We start from the raw sequence: 22,016 nt of genomic DNA, 5'->3' as shown, positions 1-22,016 counted from the left end.
AGGACGACTCACAGAGTGATTCCTTCAACACCTCTTGTGAAAGAACCAATGAAGGAAAGGTCACTGATCCCATGCGTAGAGGGAATGCCATCAACAAGGGAATATGACAAGAGAAGAGTACCTTTCAGAATCACCCAACCAGCAGGGACCAGCTCACAGATGAGGAAAAGATCCTGGGAGCCAAATGGTGTCCTAAGTTGCCTCCCTGCTTATCTCTCTGTGGCTTTCCTTAGTAGGGACACCAGTGTGAACAAGATGGCCAAGTCAAGCCATTCCCCCACTAAAACATCCAGATCTCACTAAGAGAAAGGGAAAAATTCTTGCTATGGCTTCAAGGATGCACATGGTATAGACACCCCTTTGTCCTACTAGTTCAGCCTATCCTAGTGCCCTAGGAGCAATGTGGAAGGTCTTTAAGTAGGCTCTGGAGGCAGCCAGCCTGGCCCTAGACTAGCACCAGCACGTCCTAACTTTTGACTTCAGACAGGTTATCTAGTTTTTCTGTGGTTTATAGTACCCCAGAGAGTTATCGGAAGGGGTTATATGAGATATAATAATCTAAATAAAGTATTGAGTATGTTATCAGGAGGGGTTAAGCGAGATATAATAATCTATATAAAGTACTGAGTATGAAATATAGCTTCTGATCCGGAAAGTGCTCCATTAATGCCAGCCGCTAGAGAACCTGAAAATACACAGTAACTATTTACTACATGGATGGATGGAGCCTGAAAAACTGGAGTCTGGGACTGTTTTAGATCAGCTAGTGTCCTGGATATATCGTGATATATATTAGAGCAGTTATAACAGTGAGGCTTATAGTACTAATAGGAAGAGGGAATAGCCAATTCTTACTCAATTAATGGCAAATGGGAATTGAACCTATTTTCCTGAAGCCGAGACTTTCTTTGAAGCTTCAGGGTTATTTTCCTTGAGTGTCACAAGTCTGTTAGAAGACGATCATAGAAAGAACTTGACTCAGTTGGTCTCGGTTTTTAAAATTCAGGATAAAGAGAAATGGATTGATTTCTTAAAGATAAATGCAAGAACATTCAAGAAAATCTGACTGAGATAAAAATATGCACTGTAGTTCCCACAGGTTATCACTGAACAAAGACTGACAGCCTGAGCCGAAAAAGAATGAGGAAGGAAAGGAAACACAGAAAGAGGGAGGGGCTTGGTGGGAAGGCTGGGGGAGAGACACAAGCCCATAGGGCAGGAAGACAAAGGGAAAGGGGAAATAAGTATTCCACCCAAACTTTTACAGTTGTTTGGTAATTCCCACAAATCTGTCTCAGTCAATGACTGCAATTCCAGCCCCATGGACAGGGAAACAAGGCTGGGAGGAGCCTGAGTGACAGATCTGGGGACATCTGCATGCACGTGGCTGACATACATTTGAAAAGATTTCTTTAGCTCTGGGGTGTGTGTTCACTCTTCTCTTGCCTTTTTCCATCTCTGTTCTATTTCAGTTTCTTCTTCTCACCTCCTTGTTTTTTATCTCTTCCCTTTCTTTTCTCCTTTCTTCCTATACTCTTTCTGTTTCTCTGGGCCATAATATTGCTACCCGGTAGGGATTATTGGTTCTGGTTTTTAGGCCTCTTCTCTGGCATCAGGAAACCAGTCTCATTCTCCACAAGAGAGACTCCACATGCAGCACTCCAGCTCCATCCCTTCAGACAGCCTCCAGGGCTCATCATATCCTCAGAGGATGAGGGCTCCTTGGCCTATCGGCTGGGAACAGTGAGGGAGAGACCTTGAGGGGAGGCTACTTGGAAGGTGCTTTACCAAGTTAGAATTTGCTCCTTTGTGGGAACAAACTATCTTCTAATATTGAATTCTGCTTATCGCTGCTGGAACTAAACTAGAAACAGCAGCCTTGCAGATGGAAAGGAACCCAACAGAAATTCTTCACCTTGAGAGGGCAATGTGGAGTGTGGGGTCTGCCTTGCACCCCGATGTGTAGACCAAGGGAGAGCTAGAGTGAACTTTGATGAAAATCCCAAGTTTGGGGAATGCAGAAGTAACTCCAGCCTCCACCTTTGCCTGTGTGCCCTCCCCCACCCATGAAATCAGTGCACATTCTGAAATGTCTTCTAGGTGACATCCCTCCACCCCTTCACTTACTAAATCCCCACAGCTGGTTCCCTGAAGATCTTCCCTGACAAGTCGGATCAGGTGATGTTGTGTTCAGGCTGGTGCACAGGGGGCCTACCTAATGGGACGTGAATGCCAAGGCTGATGCATAGGATCTGACAAGGGGAGATTTTGCAGTAATGGGCTTGCTCCTTAACCATTGCAAGCTCACCGCTTATCAGAGCCAGCAGAATAGGAATGATAGTGTACGCAATGGGGTTAGCAAGGAGATGGAAGCTCCGTCAAAGAAGGGTGGAGTTGGACCTTAGTGAAGCTAAAACAGCAAGATCAAGAGGGTCTTTGTAATGCATTGGAAACAATATGACTAAAGGCCCACCTTTGTCCCCACAAGAAAACAGCTTTGCTCTCTTCACCCCATCTGTCAGCATTTCAGTGTTGCTGGTTCAATACCATGATGAGTCCGTGTTATTCAGGAGAAGCTTTTGGTAGGTGACTGTCCCACACTGGTCCTTGGCACTCTGTAACCTCTGTCGGTCTTGCCACATGCCAGCTGTGCAAGAAGAAAGGCAGAGGAGCCGAGAGCGAGCTGAGAGTGAGGCAGAATGTGCCAGTAGTGGCCACGAAGACATGCCTGTGGAGAGGATTCTAGAAGCTGAACTTGCTGTGGAACCAAAGACAGAATCCTACGGTGACATGAACATGGAAAACTCGGTATGCTGTCGGATGTCCACCCAGTTTCCGTTTCCTGACGGGGGTTGGAGGTCAGAGATGTGTATTCCGAGTCCCAGGACCTCATGGGAATTTATTCCTTTTTCAGACAAATGACCCTGTTACCAACATATGCCATGCTGCCGACAAGCAGCTTTTTACCCTTGTTGAGTGGGCCAAACGCATCCCCCACTTCTCAGACCTCACCTTGGAGGACCAGGTCATTCTGCTCCGGGCAGGTAAGACATTGGGGTTCCTCTTGTCCTGAGGCAATTCCCTAGGCTTCTATTTTGAAATGACCCATGGGACCCCAAAAGGAGCAACTCACAATCAATATATTTTTCTTGAACTCATTATGTAAACCAGGCTGGACTCAGAGCTCTGTCTACCTCTGTCTCCCAAGCACTGATTAAAGGTGTGTGCTACTGTGTCTGGCCTTCATTTTATGTCATTTACAGACTTTTACATTTGAATACTCCTCCCGTAGGACTTTCATTCCCAAATGAAACCTCATTCATGGAGGAGTAAGGCTTTTCCCCAATGCAAATGTTTCTGTGGTTTTATAATTTACATTTAATTTCAAAGACTCATAAATAGCTTTATTGAGGATAATTTGAAGCAGTGTCTTACAACTCTAAGACTGGCAAATGGAGATATTCCCACTTCACAGGTGAGGTAAGAAAGCCAGAGATTTGGGGGCCTAGGGAGATAGTATGGTAGGTAAAAGTATGTGCTGTACAAGCATAGGGAACTGAGACAGGATCTCCAGGCTCTAGGCGTTAGAAGTGGCATGGAGATGGGAGGGTTTCGGGGCCTTGCTGTCCAGTCAATCTGCAGGTTCACCGAGGGGCCCTATGTCCTGAGAATGAGGGAACAGTGATAGAGTAGGGATACTAAATGTCTTCCACTGGCTTCCACACCTGCATGCATACATATGCACGGCGCATGTACACACACACACACACACACACACACACACACAGAGAGAGAGAGAGAGAGAGAGAGAGAGAGAGAGAGAGAGAGAGAGAGAGAGAGAGAGAGAGAGAGAGAGAGAGAGAGAGAGAGAGAGATTTCTGCTTAGGCTGTGTTACCTGGGGTACAAGGTTTCCTCCATTTTAAGATTCTTTGTGCTGCAATCCTGTCGCCTGTATTGGAGACACTGCAGTCTGTTGACATCTGCTGTAGCTCCTCTTTGTCACAGAGCCATCAGGGAGATTTCATGAGGACTGGATGAGCATTGGGAACCAGTCCACTCACACATCCTTGTTAGATGATGAGTGATCACTGAGTGTCCCTTGAACGCGACATACTGTGCTGTTACTATAGATGACACCAAAGAAATACAACTAGGTTGTCAGGTCCTGGAACAGAGATTATGAGGTACAGTCACTGGATCCATCATTCAGCTAACAGTGACTGTTGTCTGGTAAAGCTCCAATTCATATTTGTTGTCAACGACGACGACAAAAAGAGTCCCTGTTCTCAGCTGTCATTCTAAACTGCCTCTGAGAAACGGCAGGAGTTTATGCAGAGCCACGAAGTCAGGAAACTCTAGCCCTGTCCTTTCTTTTGTCACTAATTACATGTGTCACCTTGAGCTGTGTCTTAACCTCCCAGGATTTTCATTTCTGCTTTCATTACATGGATAATAATCCATGCATTGCTGACTATCAAGTAGGGATGTGGGTGCTTTTCCCACAAGGTCTCCTCTCTACACTTGCAGGGTGGAATGAATTGCTGATTGCCTCCTTCTCCCACCGCTCGGTATCTGTCCAAGATGGCATCCTGCTGGCTACAGGCCTCCACGTCCACAGGAGCAGCGCTCACAGTGCGGGTGTTGGCTCCATTTTTGACAGGTTGTGATTCCCTTCTGTTTCCAGGGTTTGCACATGGTGTCTGTTTGCACATTGTGTGTACACACACTCCCCTCCTCTCCCTCTGTGTAATGCTGATATGCAATAGGCAGTCCAAACAGGTTTATGTGATGATATCAAAACAATTCCTTTTTATACAGAGACAGCGTCTCATTCTGTAGCTCTGGCTGGGCTCAAGCTTGTGACAATCCTCCTGCCTCAGCCTCCTGAATGCTGGGATTATAGGTGTGAGTCCAGTTTCCAGAGACTATTAAGCATGTGAAAATATAAATCTGGAGACTGAGAGAGGGTTTTTGGCAAAGGTGATTACAATAAAATAGAGCCAGTCAGGGGCCTGCGTCATTGCCTGGCAGATGGAAGGGTCTGCTACCCTCATGCTTTTGACTTAGGTGGACCATGACATCAGCTAGTATGCTGCAGGTGTTGAAGGAGAACAGCATATCACAGGGGCCAGGGATGGAGAAAGGGTCTAGGATGCGTCTTCAAGAGGCCTGGTGTGTTGGGCTAACATTTTTTTTTCTGGGCCCTTTCTGGATGCCCGATCTCTAGGCTACAGCAGAAGCAAGTTCAGTCAGAAAGTGACACCATGACAGAGACTCACTCCCTTAAATGTACTAAAGTGCATTAAAAATAAAGAGTAATATAAATATAATATAAGGTACAATATAAAGTAAACAGTAAATAAATAAAGTAATGAGTAGATTGGTTATTTGGAGATGAAAGAATGGGCTTCTGGTAACAAGAAAGAGAAATCTGAAAATAGCCTGCTGAGTTCCAGGACCTGGCCCCTTTCCTCCACCCCCATAAGTAGTCTCTTTGGGAGGCAGACATGCTCACTTTAGATGAGTCTGCCTCTTCCCCATCCTTTTCCATGATGTGCACTTTCATGGTTCCTGGAGCTACTTGCCCTTTGACCTGTGCTGCCTTCTATGTGCGCAGTGCTCTGGGCTGGCTTTTCCGGCTGCTGTTCTCTTGCCTTCTGTTCCCTGCTGGGAGATCATGCCCCCTGCCGGGTGAGCTCTTGAACTCTGGAGGCAGTAGCTCACTGGGCTTTTCCACACCAGAGTCTTCCTCCACACTGTGCGTTCCTTAGGATGAGGGGCTTCGTTGTCTTCCTCCCTGAACCCAAACACCTTCTGCAGGGTCTGGAACTGAGTAGGCCCATCAAAGTAGTGGTGGAGTTCATCGCTGGTCCTTGGCCCGCAACTCATGCTGCTCTCCTTCCCTGTCCCTGTCCTGTGAACAGAGTCCTCACGGAGCTGGTTTCCAAGATGAAGGACATGCAGATGGATAAGTCAGAGCTCGGGTGCCTGCGGGCCATCGTGCTCTTCAACCCAGGTGACTTCTGCTTCGCTCCAGCCGCTGTCTGGGGTCATCCCTCTTTCAGGGTTACCTCCAGGGCTCTGCTGTTGCTGTCCACCCCTCCCTCATACTCAAGCTTGGCTCAAACAGGGCAACGTGAGCCCAGAACCCATCGGCATATAGAGCCCTGCCCTCTCCAGAGCGGTCCTGAAAGTGTTCTGTGTGTGGAGTTTCATTAGGTGTGTGTGGAGGTGGGGGGGGGGGCAGCTGATTCACTGTGAAAGAGAAGGGGGGGTAAAATGTGGTCAGATTCTGAGTATATCTCTAAGTCACTGGGATCTACTGGTGAAGTAGATGTAGGGTATGGAAGAAAGATAGAAGTCAAATATGTCTCAGGGGTGTTTCATTTCCCAGAACAATTATAGACATGGAATACCAGTTCATTTGACATGGTTAAATCCCCAGGGGAAGCAAGTTCTAAGGGTGAGTGGGTTGGAACCAGGATTTTGTCTTTGGACAATGAGCTTGGAGATGGATAGTAGACATCCAAGAGAATGGATTTCACAGGAGAAGCCGGGACCAAAGATATATAAAGATATATAGGCAAGAGCTGCCTGCCTCCGGCTGAATTGGCAGGCAGCCTCAAACCTGATGAGAGATCAGTTATGAGCAAAGACTGTGGAGAAGAGGCCTGGGAACCGAGAGCCTCACAAGCTGGTGGGAGAAAGAACTGCCAAAGGAGCCTGGTGTGTGGCCAGTGGGAAGGGCGTGGCATCTTGGAGGCCCAGGTGCAAAGCTCCTCAAGAGGAGGAAGTGACCAACTTCATCAAATCTGCTGTGTGTGTCCAGTCTTCTGAAGTGTGATGTGACGTGTGGGCACCTGTTAGCCAGGATTAGGGTTGCTCTGACACAGGACATGTGTAGATTTAGTTTTCATACCCCATCTCACCATGGAACCATGCTCAACGTATAGAAAGCATTCAGTAAGACAGGTCTGGATATAATTAAACCCTCCTTAAATCAGAAGAAGGTTCATTCACTATTAACAGTTGAAAATCTTAAAACTGAGCATTTGTTAGGGAGCGTATACACAGAAAGGTCAGCCATCTGATGCGGGTGATCTGCTTACTTCCAAGTTGTCCCCATGCTTGGATTCCATGTGTCTCTCCTAACGCTGGGGGAGCGGGGAGGCCAGCATGATAGGGACCCTGTCTGGAGGAGTGTTCTACTGAGGCATTAACCAGAAATCAAATCCATTGCTCTCTGCAGATGCCAAGGGTTTGTCCAACCCCTCTGAGGTGGAGACTCTTCGAGAGAAGGTTTATGCTACACTTGAGGCCTATACCAAGCAGAAGTATCCAGAACAACCAGGCAGGTGAGAAAATGATGAGAGAATGGCAATGTTAACAGCAGCGCAGCTCCTCCTCATCCCCATTGACTGAGCTCCTCCCATGCTGCAGGCTTATCCCCATTGACTGAGTGCCTCCTGTGCTGCAGGGGCTCGTAGACCTACTGTGCTTACATCAACACAATAAGATAAATGCTTGGGTGAGGTTAAGGTCTTATCTGTCTAGATCACTTCATCATTCACCTACTAGCATTAGTGCATAAGGCAATGGCTGTAGATGAAACAGCATCTTGCCCTAACAACCTGTGGATTTACTTTGTGCTGTTTGTTACCAGTAGTCAAGCAAAGTTTGAAAACACTAAATGGAAAGTTTCAGAAGTGAATTAATGACTTTTTAGTAATTTTTATTACAATGTATCATTATGATGGCTGTGCTTTTTTACTGTTGTCCATCTCTTACTGTGTTTAATTTGTAAATGTAATTTTTCATTGGTACATATGTATATATATATATATACACATACATACATTTTTCTGCATCTATGTATAGGTTTGGTGGTATCTTCAGTTTCAGGAATGCGCACAGGGCATTGGGACAGATTTCCTCAGATGGAGAAGGGGACTAGTGTACGTATTTTTGAATGTTGAATGAACAAGGAAACGCATAGATTGGTATGGGAGTGTGGTCTACATTCTACCAAGTGACAGACTCGGAAGGGAGTCACTTACTCGAGATCACCAAGCTGGTCACTGGTATAGAGGTGAGATATGAATTCCAGTCTCTGTGAAGTGACAGCATTGCTCTCACAGCCTCTGCCCCACGGTGAGTCTCATGCAGTACAAAGGACAGGCTACAAGAGCTGATGGTCCTAGGCATCTGTCTGTGTGGCCTTGTTACACCTCCCATAGCATTATTACTTGGCCTAAACAAGACTCTTAAAAAGTTTCCTACAAAGTATGGGAAGCAAAGAGTTTTCCCTTTCTGCAAACTGACTACAATGAAAACTGTGATCCTCACATCTCATAGAAAACAAGTGAAACAGGAGACTGTATATAACACATTAGTTCTGTCTTTAGGGTTAATTGTATACCCCCCAACACACACTAGTGAATTATTCCTCTGAGATTTCAGATTTGCATTTATCCCTGATCCTACACTGATGTCTACCAAATGTTCAGCAGAGGAAAAACTGTTTTGTCAGAGGTTGTGAAAAAATCAAGTGGGTGGGTTTCAGCCCTCAGTCAATTAATAATCAGGCTACTGTGTTATTAGATGTTAAGTAGTGACAACTGACTCATCAAAGCCAGTAACTCAGCCCAGTGGAAGTTCTTTCTCATGCCAGAATCTAGGTGGGCACTCAGTACATAGAGGCAGTTCTCTTCCCTGCCAACCCTCAAAGGTCTGGGCTCATCCCACCTTGTGGCTCCCGTATGCCTCAGAGCCCTCTAAATGATGGAGGGGGAGGCAGAGGAACAGAGAGGAGAGGAGCTCTGTGGAGGAGACGTGGATCCTGAGAGGCCCTCTTACTTCTAGTGACTAAAACATTCCTGTGATCTAGCCAGTCATGGAACATCAAGGAAGAGTCAGGGGCACTCTGTGGCCACTTGGTAGCCATTGGAGAGAATCATACGGGCCTGCCCTGAGAGGTTGGTTGAAAGGGCCCTGGCCCTGCCTCTGGCAGTTGCAAGCTCTGGACTAGCCACATTAACAGGAAGCTCTGAGCGAGTGCTCAGTACCAAAGTCTCCAGCCCCCAGATCCTATCAGACCTGCTGGCCTCTTTCGGGATGAACTCTGGCTTCGACTATTAATTATTAAGAACAAAAGCACATCCCAGGTAACCTGACTCTCTTTCCTCCCAAATACAACAACAGTGTCTGCTTTATTAGAAGAAATAGTCATTAGAGTCAGGTAATAAAATTTTATTGTAAATATGTATTTTGGATATGTTTTGTTCTAGTGTCCATGTGATTTCCTGTGTACATACATAGAGATTGTAGTGACAGATGTGAGATTGTGCCTTTTATTGCAATGTTTTCCTCCTTTGATCATCCTTGGGATTTTTTTTATCAGATTATTGAAAGCAAAAAAATCATTTCCCATAGTTTTGTCATAATTTTGCAATGTGCTTATATTTTCAGGTGTTTAGTCATTGCCCTGTGACTGTCATCAAACTTGTTTCTGAATATCACTTAAAAATTTTTTAGAACTGGTGTTTTCCTGGAAGAGACTGCCAAGGATCTGGCTACCTCTAGGCCAGTGATTCTCAACCTTCCTAATGCTGTGACCCTTTAACAACAGTTCTTCATGTGGTGATCGCTACTTCATAACTGTAATTTCACCACTTTTATAAAACATAATGTAAATATCAGATATGCAGGGGTTGCAACCCAGAGGTTGAGAACCATTGTTCTAATTGCTGGAGAGAGAAACCAACTCTCAGCTGGGAGTTCAGGAAAGGAGTAGAGGCTGTGTCCCCCGTGTATCCAGGGCTTTTCCAGCATACCCTGAACAAGGGTTGACATCTGCCTGAGCTCCCAGGAGGTTTGGCAGGTGCATGAGGGGCATCGCGTGGCTCATTAGGCAGGTAACTAGCCTTACTTAGGCTGGTCACCTCTGACTTGCATGCCTGCTCTTCCCAGCAGGGGCTCTTGTCAAAGTGGTGGAGTGCTGCCACTCTGTGGACAGGACTAAGCAGTGCACATCATGGGTCCCAAGGTCTTTGAGAAAGTTGAAAGCAGAAATCAAAGCAGGGTGCAGAACGCACACACGTCTTGCACACACAAAATGCACCTTCAAAGGCTGCCTTGCTGCCAGAAAATCAGACAGGAATGCAGTGACAGTGTCTATTGATGCATGGGTGCCTTCCGTTAGCCCCGGTCTTAGTTCCCAGACTCAGCACCGACAGCATGGCTAGCGACTGGAGAACACTGACAGCAGTATAGGATGCCAGCATCAATCTCAGTCCAGCCCTGCACGTTAAAGGCAAACTCTTTGTCGGGAGAGCTGGGCAGGAGGGAAGCCTCCTCCTTGATGCACTGTCCCTGTGCATCAAGAGCTCTGAAGTTTGTGTTGACAGTGGCATAGATCTTTATTTTCTTCATGTAGAAAGAAGTGGTCTCTGCTTCCCTGATGTTTTCATCTGGTGCCAATTTGTTTTCTTATATTGATTATTTTTATCTTATTTGGGTGTATGTTCATATAGGTGTGTTCTTGTATTCAGATGTGCATGCATGCACATGTAGAGGCCAGAAGTCAATCTCAGATGTCAATATATAGTGTTGGCCATTGTTTTTTTTGTTGTTGTTGTTTGTTTGTTTTTTGAGACAGGGTCATTCACTGGTCTGGAACTCACTGATTATGCTGGGCCAGCTGCCCAGTGAGGCTCAGGGACACTCGGGTCCCCTACTTTTCAAAGCTGTGATTACAAACTCACACCAAAATGTTTGGCATTTTTCTGTGAGTACTGGGTATGGGATTCAGGTCTTCAAGTTTATATGACGAGTGGTTTTCCGACGGAACTATTTCCTCAACCTTGCTGCTGTATTTTTAAATGCCATGTGAAATGAATATAGACGTGTGCACATTTGCAAGGGACAATGAAATTCCAATTCAAAACTTTTCCTTGAAATGAAAATTTCAGGCCACATAGGCAAACCGAAGAACGTTTCAAATCAAGGGGCCAAATGGTCAGACAGTACAGATGCCACACAAACTTCCCATGTCACTTCTTCCCTTCCCTGGTCTCACAGTGACTATCCCCATTACAGAAAGTATGCGCAAATATTAAAGTGTGTGCGAATGAGAGTAAGGAGGTTTGTGCACATATGTATGTGTGACTGTGCATGTATGGCAGCCTGAGTGTGCATATGCAATAATCTGTGTATGCACATGTATGTATGTGTGTGTATGTATGTATGTATGTATGTGTGTGTGTGTGCATGTGTAAGTGAGCATATGCACAAGCCCATGTTGGGATGTCTTTCTTGTTGCTGTGATGAAATGCTCTGGCAAAAATAACGTAGGGGAAAAGGACTTACCTTGGCTTACAGTTCCTGAGTGGCACTGTCTCTCATGATGGAGAAGACATGGTGGTTGGCAGAGAAGCCTAGTGACAGGAGCAGGGGGCAGCTGGTCACACTGTATCTCACTCAGGAAGCAGAGCAAACACGAAATGGGGGTAGGCTGTATGTGCACCGCCCCCATGACTCATTTCATCTAGTGAGGCTCCACATGGAAGTTCCATAACCTTTCCAAACAGCACTTCCAGCTAGGGAACAACAGGCTAAATACATGAGCCTACGGGAGACAGGCATACTCAAACCACAATGGGGGAGGTGGGAGGGGGTATAAGGGTGGTATGCACGTGTGAGACTACGGGACGAGCACGTATGTGGGTCTCGGGTGTCAGGATGTGAGGTCAGTGTGTGCATATTTTCTCCCCAAACAGACTGGCTCCTCAGAGGCTATCTCTCCTCCTCTCTCCTCTCAATCTAGGAGAAGCTCAGAGGGGGAGGCTGGCCATATAAATTATCAGTGCCTGGTTGATTGAAAGCAAAAGCTCGGTTTTGGAAACAGACTGAAGTCACACAGCCTGAAGTGACCAGCTAGACTGTGAGGAAAAGCAGGGTCTCCCCAGAGCAGGGCAGGGTCCATGATCATGCCTGGTACATGGCAGGTCCTCCATGTGTTCATCTAGTGGTGATAGCTGTCCCAGGAATAGCACACATGTGTCACGCCATGTTGCCAGGGCTCACACTAATCTTAGAGGACCCCAAGGAATGCAGGGAAATGGCTAGCAAGGCACACCATGTCAGCCATACAGTTCCATGATTGATGCAGGACTGAGGGCTATTCTGGAACATGTAGAACTCAAGACTGTCCCCATGTTATAGGATCCTGGCTCCTCTGTTCACATGAGCCAGCCCTGTAGCTGGCTTCTGAAGTTCTCAGAAGCTCTTTGGGTTGCAATCCTCCAACTCCTTCATCTCTGCTTCTGGGCTTTTCTATGGCAGCTTGGTGGAAAGCCATCAGACAGCCTTTACCACCACAGCCAGGTGCCTCCCCTGGCCATTCGCTGGTCACACTGTCCCTTGGCTTCTCTGCAGGTTTGCTAAGCTGCTGCTGCGCCTCCCAGCTCTGCGCTCCATCGGCTTGAAGTGCCTGGAGCATCTCTTCTTCTTCAAGCTCATCGGGGACACGCCCATTGACACCTTCCTCATGGAGATGTTGGAGACCCCACTGCAGATCACATGAACATCCTCAGCTGCAGCTTCCCCACCTGGGTGACTGACCCCTAGGCTGATGTGTGTGGAGCCCTACCCTGCACACTGTCCCCCGCCTCCCACTCTGACCTCCCTTCCTGTCCCCAAAATGTGATGCTTGTAATAAAGACAAACTTTCTACACATGCAAGTTTTCTAGGTGGAGTTTTGTATGGATGTTAAAGGTGACCTTTCTTCGCTATTTAAGGGGCTGAGGTTTTTCTGGAAGTTCTTGGGAAGAGCAACCAAGCCTCTGTACATATGATTGGTTTAAATTATTTTTTCACTTGCCATGGAAAGCAAACAAATGGAACAGAAATTAATAAATATGATATTGGCACTGCTTGGAGTGTGTGGTGTGTTATTGTGCAGCTGGGAAGTTCTCTGGGCTGTGGAGAATGGGGACCTGGATGTAGGTTAGGTTAGGACTGGCTCTGTGGTCCAGGGCTGGGGTTAGGAGCTGAGTTGGGCGGGAGACACAGCTGTAGTTGCTGCTGGGAAGAAGGAGAAGGCATCCTTTAGAGACAGACAGCTTGGCTCTCCTCTTCCCTCTCTTTCTCCTCCTTCTTTTCCTCCTCCTTCTCTTGTAACTCCTCTCAAGCCTGTAGTCACAGATGTGGAAAAGGAAATGGAGACTATCTGGGGAGGAGTGCTAAGGTTTTACTGGGGGGGAGGGCAAGCTGAGTGAGAGAGCACAAAGACTCACTCAGTCACTGCCTGCCTATATAAGAGAAGGTCAGGGCTTGAGCTTCTTGGCTAGCTACCCATTAAGCACAGACCCGTGAACAGAGCAGACAGAGAGGTGTTGGACTATTATAAGCATAGAGACAGATGCCTTTCTTGAAGCCTCTAAAGACAGGGCTCCATCTTGAATTTGCCCTTGGGGTTAGGAAAGAGGGAAGCATTGCACGTCAGCCGTCTATGTTGAGCAACTATTTTCTAACCTCTGTGTGATAGAGGTCTTTGGGTGATTTCTGAACAAGTTAGCACCTGCTCATGCACTTAAACCTGTTTCTTGCCATCCCTTTTGTGATTGATGGTCAGTGTGAACTGCCAACTTGACACATCTAGAATCCCCTGGGAAGAGTCTCCGTAGCAATTGTCTGAATCGGGTTATCTGCGGGGAGATTGTCTTGATTATGTTAACTGATGTGGGAAGACCCAGCCAACTGTGGGTGGTGCCCTTCCATGGGGCTGGGTCCCGAAGTGTGGGAGTAGAGGTGAGCCGAGGATTAGACATACATGCTTTTATCCCCTCTGGTCGTGACTGCCATGTGACTGGCTGCCTCAAGTTCCTATTGTGACTTCCCCAGAGTGATGGACTGCTACCTAAGTTGTAGCCAAATAAACCTTTCTCCTTAAAGTTGCTCTCCTCAGAGCATTTTACCACCACAGCCGGAAATGAATGTAGGTCACTTCCTCAAACACTCAATTCTCCAGTGGACGGAGGAAAGGAAGGCCCGAAAGAGAAACCATGGTGATGAGAGTGGAGAAAGATGAGTAGAATGGACCTAACTTTGGATGAGACCGGAACTATTTTGAGCATCACCCTAGGTACTGTCAACAGGCCAGGCAAAGGAGCATAATAGAGCTTGTCTGAAGAGTGAAGTAGGAAAAAAATCTTTTCCAATTCAGTCTTTGTGTAGGAGGCACAATATACAGAAAGAACTAGAAAAAACAGAATTGTTAGACTGTGCAGGTTTTTTCTCCTTCAAGGGAAGAAAATGGCTAATGCCTGTTCACTCTGAAACTTGGAGTGGATGTTGTCTAACAACCTGGTGATCCTTTGCTATTCCATGGAGCCAGCATCCCCCCCCCCCAGCATTGCTTAGGTCCTAATCCTGAGCTTTCCCCTAATGAATAGAACCCATCACAAACGGAGCAGTCCCATTGCCAGGCCAGAACTTTTCAGGGGCATGGTGGGCAGTGACTGAATACACTCAGGCAGGTTCTTTGCCATAAAGGAATTCATGCACGGAGCAGGCAGAAAACAGTCAGATCAAAGATAATAACAAGTTACGTATCTAGGGTTGAAATGATAGGAGATGGCTTGGCAGATAAGGTGCTGGTTGCTCAAATACAAAGACCTGATTTTAGTTGTCTAGCACCTACACAGAAGCCTGGCTCGCCAGGTGCATCTGAACCCCGGCATGGTGAGGGGTATACAGGTGACTGTGAGGAGCAGACAAAGTCCTGACTGGATGTGTATCGTTGTCATGAGCTCAGTCCTGTCAAGAACCCCAATATCTCAGACACGTGGGAACTGGCAAAGTCCTCCCCATGTCAGGCTCAGGGAGCTGGCCAAGCCTTCTCTGGTTCCAATGTAAATGTTGACAATGTGTGTGGAAATGGTCTCCAGGATGAATGCAGCCTGAGACTTTTCCCCTAGTGACTTCCTACCAAGATTAGCTAAACCTGCCTCCTCATTCAGCTGGGTACCAAGAACCCAACCTTTTTATTCAGCTGTATACAAACCAGCTTCTTGATTCAGATGTATAAAATAAACATGTTGAGTTTCTGGGGTGCTGCTGTTACTGTTTCTCTGTCAGAGCAAGCACAGCCCACCAAATCCCAGCTTTTCTATATGTGTGCCTGTGAGTCTGTCCATTCTTCGTCCTCTCATAGCCCTAGTTAGAGATCCCTGAGGTGTGGCGGAGTGTGACCGTGGATCCCTGAGGTGTGGCGGAGTATGACAGTGGATCCCTGAGGTGTGGCCGAGTGCGACTGTGGATCCCAGACACTCACAGGCCAGTCAGCACAGACCAGGTTCAATAAGAGACCCTTTCTTATGGGGCAGGGACAAGGGGCAATGAGAGAAACACACACACACACACACACACACACACACCTAAAAGGAAGAATGATTTGTCTATAGCACTTAAATTTACAACACCCACAAAAACCTGGGATTATAATCTGGCCTTGGAGATGAAGGCAAAGAACCATGATTATATAGGTTTTTTTAAAAAAAACTTTGAAATTTAAAATGTTAAAAATATACATGTACTTTTGAGACATCTATTTATTCTAAATATGAAGAAACAAAGATTCCTGAGGTCAGTGTTGGTCCTCAGTGTGAGGGGCGTGGACTCAGGGCGAGGGGTGTGGTTACAACCACTGTAGCCGCTGATCTTCAAGACCTCTATTCTATGATGGAGAAGGCTCTGCAGATTGAGGTACTAGCAGATGCAAGGAGTACATACAACATGAAAATAAATGTGGAACTTGGACAATCAAACAGTTAGCCAACGAAAGTAAGAACTTCAGCTCAGGGGCATTTTCTTTGGTTAGATATCTTTTAGACTTTAAAGCCAGTTTAGAGGCCACCTAAGAAAAGTGACTGCACGATACTATACTACAAACTCATCGTATAACCACAATAACCCACGTGACCCAGATTCTCGTAGCATCTCCATCTACCCAGCAGAACCCTGCTGGCTCTTTCATATCCTAGCTTTCTTCCTACAACATTTAATGCATTTGGGGTTGAGTCGGACTTGACAGTTTCCAAGCATCAAATCTTTTCTTTGCGTGATCATGCTCCTACCACTGTGCTTCTAACAGCCGGCTCGGCTCTGGAGGGTCCTCCCTGAAACCGACCTGAAGTTTTAGTTATGTCCTTCCACTTGGAGAAAGAGTGGGGCCTGTTATAGGATTAATTTAGGGCGTCGCCAGGAGGGGCTAAGTGGGGAGAGGAAGGGAGGCTTAAATTCTTCCCCTTTCCTCACAGCGCCCAGAAAAGCGGATGGAAAGAGCCTCAGCCAGCTTGTGAAGAGACCTTGACCCCCCACCCCCACCCCGAACACTTCCAGCCAGGGGAGAGCCGCTTTCACTCTCCTGGAAAACTCCATGGAAATGTCTTCCGTGGCAGTTTCGGAGCACACAGCCGTCTCTGACCACAGACCACAGAGGAACTGGCCCTGGGCCCGGAGTCCCCACCGGGGAAACTTCTTGGGTTGTGCAGCTGCAGCGCGGCCAGGATCTCGCCCACCCCAGCTGGATGCTGCGGCTTGGAGACGGTTAGACACGGGCTCCCTCTGCTGCTAATTCGCGGTAATAGTCGCGCCTGTCTGGGAAAGCATCTTCCAGAGTCTGGGAGAGCCTCCAACCCTGGCCAGAAGCTCCTGAAACCTGGGTCATTCAGTGGAATATTTGTTTCAGACTCTGCAGAAATGGGCCCCGAAGAGGAGTCAAGGCGAGAGAATGGAGACGACCACGGAGGGAGTGCAGGTTGGAGAGAGTGAACCCTTCCTCTGCAGCTGAAGAAGGCACAGACTTTACCTGCCCACCTACCAGTGGGGCATCCGGTTTTCCTTTGCCCCCATACCCCTTTGGCCAAAGCCATGAGAGCATAAAAGTGCCAGGACCAGCACTTCCCACATCTGAGGAGCCAGATGAAGAAATTCCAGAGTCATTTACATCACACTTAACACCTGGCAGAGATCAGAGTTCTGGTGGGAAGGGCAGAGGGCAGAAGGAAGGGTGGAGGGTCCTCTGCGGGTAATGTGGAAGCCTATTATGGCATCTTGAACAGTTCCTGGATGTCACAAGGCTTTAGAATCCTGTGTTGCGTGATAGAAGATTCTGGTCAAATCGCCTCTAAAACCTCTTTAATCTTAGTGAATCAGTAATGTCTACTAGAGTTCGTGTCCCTTGACCTCACGTGGAAGCAAGGGACCACACCCAGCCCTGGGACAATGACTGGTTCTGGAGAAAGCAGAAAGATTTCTTAGCACAGAATCTGAAGGGTAAAACACACAGATTAAACAAGATTATTTAACATATTATGGGTCCGGTGCTTTTAACCGGCACAGCTGTAAAGGGGCTGCCTAGAGCTAGGGAGAAGATCCAATCAGTAAAATGAGTTTGATTCCCCAGAACCCAAGTAAAAGCAAAATCAGGATGTGGTGGTCTGCATTTATAATCCCAGCACTGAGCAAGCTGAGGCAGATCCTGGAGAGTCACTGGCCAGAGCCTTCAGGCCTCCATATGCATGACAGTGCGGGCTAACCCCAGGAGAACAGAACTGAATTCATCCTTCTAGTTCACTGGTTCCCAACCAGTGGGTCACAACCCCTTTTTGGGGTTGAATATCAGATATCCTGCATATCAGATATTTACGTTATGATTCATAACAGCAGCAAATTGCAGTCATGAAGGAACAATGAAATAGTTGTATGGTTGGGGCCACACATCACGAGGAATTGCATGAGAGGGCTGCAGCAGTAGGAGGGTTGAGAACCACTGCTAATGGCACAGAACACTCAGAGCACCTCTTCTCTCTCCTCCTTCCCTGCTGTTTCATGTTTAAATCTCCTTAAGTATTCGTTTCCTTCTTTATTTCTTGTAAGTCCTTTAAAGTTACTTTACACATGTTTATCTCTACATATGACCTGCATAGAAAGAATTTACTCCTACTTTTTTTTTTGAGACAGAGTTTCTCTGTGTAGCTTTGTAGACCAGGCTGGCATGGACTTTTGAAGCCTATGACCAGTGACATCTCTTCTAACAAGGCCACACCTCTTCCAACAGGGCTACCCTTTCTAGTCCTAAGACAGTTCACCAGCTGGGGACTAAGCATGAAAATATGTGAGCCTACGGAGGTATTCTCCTCAGATGTATGAGCCTACGGAGGTATTCTCCTCAGATGTATGAGCCTATGGAGGTATTCTCCTCAGATGTATGAGCCTATGGAGGTATTCTTGCTCAGATGTATGAGCCTATGGAGGTATTCTCCCTCAGATGTATGAGCCTATGGAGGTATTCTCCCTCAGATGTATGAGCCTATGGAGGTATTCTCCTCAGATGTATGAGCCTATGGAGGTATTCTCCTCAGATGTATGAGCCTACGGAGGTATTCTCCTCAGATGTATGAGCCTATGGAGGTATTCTCCCTCAGATGTATGAGCCTACGGAGGTATTCTTCCTCAGATGTATGAGCCTATGGAGGTATTCTTCCTCAGATGTATGAGCCTATGGAGGTATTCTCTCTCAGATGTATGAGCCTATGGAGGTATTCTCTCTCAGATGTATGAGCCTATGGAGGTATTCTCCCTCAGATGTATGAGCCTATGGAGGTATTCTCCTCAGATGTATGAGCCTATGGAGGTATTCTCCCTCAGATGTATGAGCCTATGGAGGTATTCTTCCTCAGATGTATGAGCCTATGGAGGTATTCTCCCTCAGATGTATGAGCCTATGGAGGTATTCTCCTCAGATGTATGAGCCTATGGAGGTATTCTCCTCAGATGTATGAGCCTACGGAGGTATTCTCCTCAGATGTATGAGCCTATGGAGGTATTCTCCTCAGATGTATGAGCCTATGGAGGTATTCTCCTCAGATGTATGAGCCTATGGAGGTATTCTTTCTCAGATGTATGAGCCTATGGAGGTATTCTCCTCAGATGTATGAGCCTATGGAGGTATTCTCCCTCAGATGTATGAGCCTATGGAGGTATTCTCCTCAGATATATGAGCCTATGGAGGTATTCTTCCTCAGATGTATGAGCCTATGGAGGTATTCTCCTCAGATATATGAGCCTATGGAGGTATTCTCTCTCAGATGTATGAGCCTATGGAGGTATTCTTCCTCAGATGTATGAGCCTATGGAGGTATTCTCCCTCAGATGTATGAGCCTATGGAGGTATTCTTCCTCAGATGTATGAGCCTATGGAGGTATTCTCCTCAGATGTATGAGCCTATGGAGATATTCTTCCTCAGATGTATGAGCCTATGGAGGTATTCTCCCTCAAATATATGAGCCTATGGAGGTATTCTCCCTCAAAGCCATGCACCCTGGGAATGAAAGCGCAGGTGTTCACTTGGTCCCTATTCTGTGGCACTTCAAGTCGTTGCCACGCTCAGCCATGAATGGGATGTCTTTGTCAAGGCTTAAGGATCTATGGAGAAGAGGAAGAAGAAAGATTGTAAGAGCCCAGGGTGATAGATCACTCCAAGGAAACAGCGTCTTCCAGATACTGAACTGACTCACAGGGACTGTGACAGCTCACCCAAGACCTGCACAGGTTCAGATAAAACCCCAGCACTTAGACAAAGAAGTGAACACAAAGTCCCACCCCTAACCAGGAGGCTATTTGCAATTGATATCTGCTGGGAAGGGGGATCACTTTCCTGCAATAAAGTGTCAGTGGGTATATCAAGTCTCACTCCAGGACAGGCTCCAAGACCAGGAATACAAAACAAATGGACTCCAGTGTGTGTGTGTGTGTGTGTGTGTGTGTGTGTGTGTGTGTGTATGTGTGTTACTGAATTTATTTTGTTTTCTTTGTTTGTTTATTTTTTTGCATAGACAGAGGGGCTGGGGGGAATTGGTGGGAAAGATATAAGAGGAATTGGGGGGAATGACATAATACATGTGATCAAATGTATACTGTATTAAAAAGTCTGCCATTTGGGGCTGCAAAGACAGCTCAGCAGATAAGAACCTGTTGCTCTTGCAAAAGATTTTGAGTTTGGTTCCCAGCACCCATGTCAAGTAACTCTCCAGTTCCAGGGCATCCAACACCCTCTTCTGGCTTCCACAGGCTCCTGGAGGCAAGTGGTATACACTCACATAGACACATACATATAAACAAGAGTTCAAAAAAGACTGTGCCGTTGTTCTGTGGTGGTTTTCCACTTATTCCCACTGATCGTCAGAGGTTCCTCCATCAGTCTCTAGATTGGACCTCCCAGAGCAATAGATGTTGCATATAGCTTCTCCCAGTCCAATACCATTGATCAGCTTGCGCTCAGTCCTCTGTTTTCATGTGGTCAGATCCATTCACTTCTCACTTTGTGGCTTGTGACTGTGGAGTCTGAAGAGAGAAGTGGTGTAATTTTCCAGTGTCCCATAATCATCTCATTAATCCAACAACTGACTCAGGAACCCTAGAGACGAGAGACACCTGAGGCCGGAGATCACGACAGGCCATTGGACCACCTTTCTTTCTAAATTTAGTCCTGCCCAGAGTCCAAAGCAGACTGACCTGATGGCAAGGCTTTCCCGGTGAAGATTCCGGAAGATGGGTGTCCTGGGGTGCTCCTGTGACAGGCATGACCCTGGCAAGCATCTATCCTGTGGATTCCAGAAGCTCCAGCTTACTAAGCTAGAGTATGCGTAGGTCTCCACAGCATGCCTGACCTTCACCCACCCACCTGGCCACGGGAGTGCATGGTCCCTCTCCCCACCTCACCAACATGACCAGCTATCTCTAGTCTACAAGGTGGAAGACTGGACAGAGACACCAGCAGAATTCTCCAAGCACTGTTGGCTCCTGTTGAAGACCAGAGTCCATCAACTTTGTACTCACATGGGAATGTGGGAGTAGGAAAAATGTAACAATTGTTTCCATTATCTTATCTCAGTAACTTCATATCATAGCTGATAAGAACAAGGTTCAGAAAGGTTGAGACACTTTCCCATGGTCATGCAGTAAGTAGTTCAACCAAATTTCAAAACTACAGTTCTGCTTAACACAAGTTCCTTACTCACAATCCCACCCCTAAAACCTAAAAAACAACCTCTCCTTCAAGCCAAAAAAATCCCAACATGCTGGCTCTTCAGTGGCTACTGTAGCTACCCTACTGAGATAATGGCTAAGGTCTTGTCAACTTCCAAGTTGACAAGCTGGCATCTTGGGGCTATTCACCCTCACTGGAAGGGAGCAAAAGTGCCTGAGTTCTGACAGGAACCTGCTTGCAGGGATCAAAGCTTGGGTTGCTTGGAATTAGATGCCAGGTACACCTGTGGGGATGGAACACTTAATCCTATGGCTGAGGCAGGGAGAGACAAGCTTCCTGAAAATAAAACAAAAGTGTGGCCACCAACACAGATGGGAATTATCTGGAAAACAGAGCCAAGACATCCGACATAGTTGGCAATGCTGCTGTACCTCCTACCTGCACCAAAGCATTCTGTATGAGTCCTCTCCATTTACCCCCAAAGCCCTTCTGGGAGATGGGGACTGTCACTATTCCCATTTCAATGGTAAGGACATCAAAGCTCAAAAGTGGTATTTAATTCAATTAGCTATTCAGGGTCATGTAGCAAGCCATGGGCAAAACCCATAGTCAAACTCAAAAATATCTCTTATTACTTCACATACTTTTTTGTTTTGGGTTTCTCTGTGTAGCTTTGGAGCCTATCCTAGCACTCACTTTATAGACCAGGCTGGCCTTGAACTCACAGAGATCCACCTACCTCTGCCTCCCATGTGCTGGGACTAAGGGCATGCACCACCAACGCCCAGCATTTCACATACTTTTAATCACAGCACTCTATTACAGATAGGACAGTTAGTGCAGGACGTAGATAGTTCTGTGTGAATCCCGCTGCCTCCGCTGGCATCCCAGGACCACCAATGCTATCATTGCCTCTGGCTTAGTTCTTGAAACCACTATTTCCACTCTGAGCATGGATACT

The 22,016-nt window shown here is 46.7% G+C and overlaps 1 protein-coding gene across 2 annotated transcripts in view; it reads left to right on the top strand.

The window, feature by feature from the left end:
• Rxrg (retinoid X receptor gamma) overlaps positions 1-12,935 on the top strand; it is a 39,846-nt gene extending 26,911 nt beyond the window's left edge. For both annotated transcript variants that reach the window (XM_005071415.4, XM_005071416.4), the window contains 6 exons: positions 2,648-2,808; positions 2,915-3,044; positions 4,529-4,661; positions 5,926-6,017; positions 7,251-7,356; positions 12,437-12,935. In XM_005071415.4, the coding sequence (XP_005071472.1) occupies positions 2,648-2,808; positions 2,915-3,044; positions 4,529-4,661; positions 5,926-6,017; positions 7,251-7,356; positions 12,437-12,584 (770 nt within the window). In that variant the 3' untranslated portion in view covers positions 12,585-12,935. The remainder of the gene's footprint in view (positions 1-2,647; positions 2,809-2,914; positions 3,045-4,528; positions 4,662-5,925; positions 6,018-7,250; positions 7,357-12,436) is intronic.
• Positions 12,936-22,016: the final 9,081 nt, after the last annotated feature.

The sequence above is a fragment of the Mesocricetus auratus genome, unplaced genomic scaffold (genome assembly GCF_017639785.1).
Source record: "Mesocricetus auratus isolate SY011 unplaced genomic scaffold, BCM_Maur_2.0 Super-Scaffold_100676, whole genome shotgun sequence".
NCBI lineage: Eukaryota > Metazoa > Chordata > Mammalia > Rodentia > Cricetidae > Mesocricetus > Mesocricetus auratus.
This window is presented reverse-complemented; position numbering and strand designations above follow the sequence as displayed.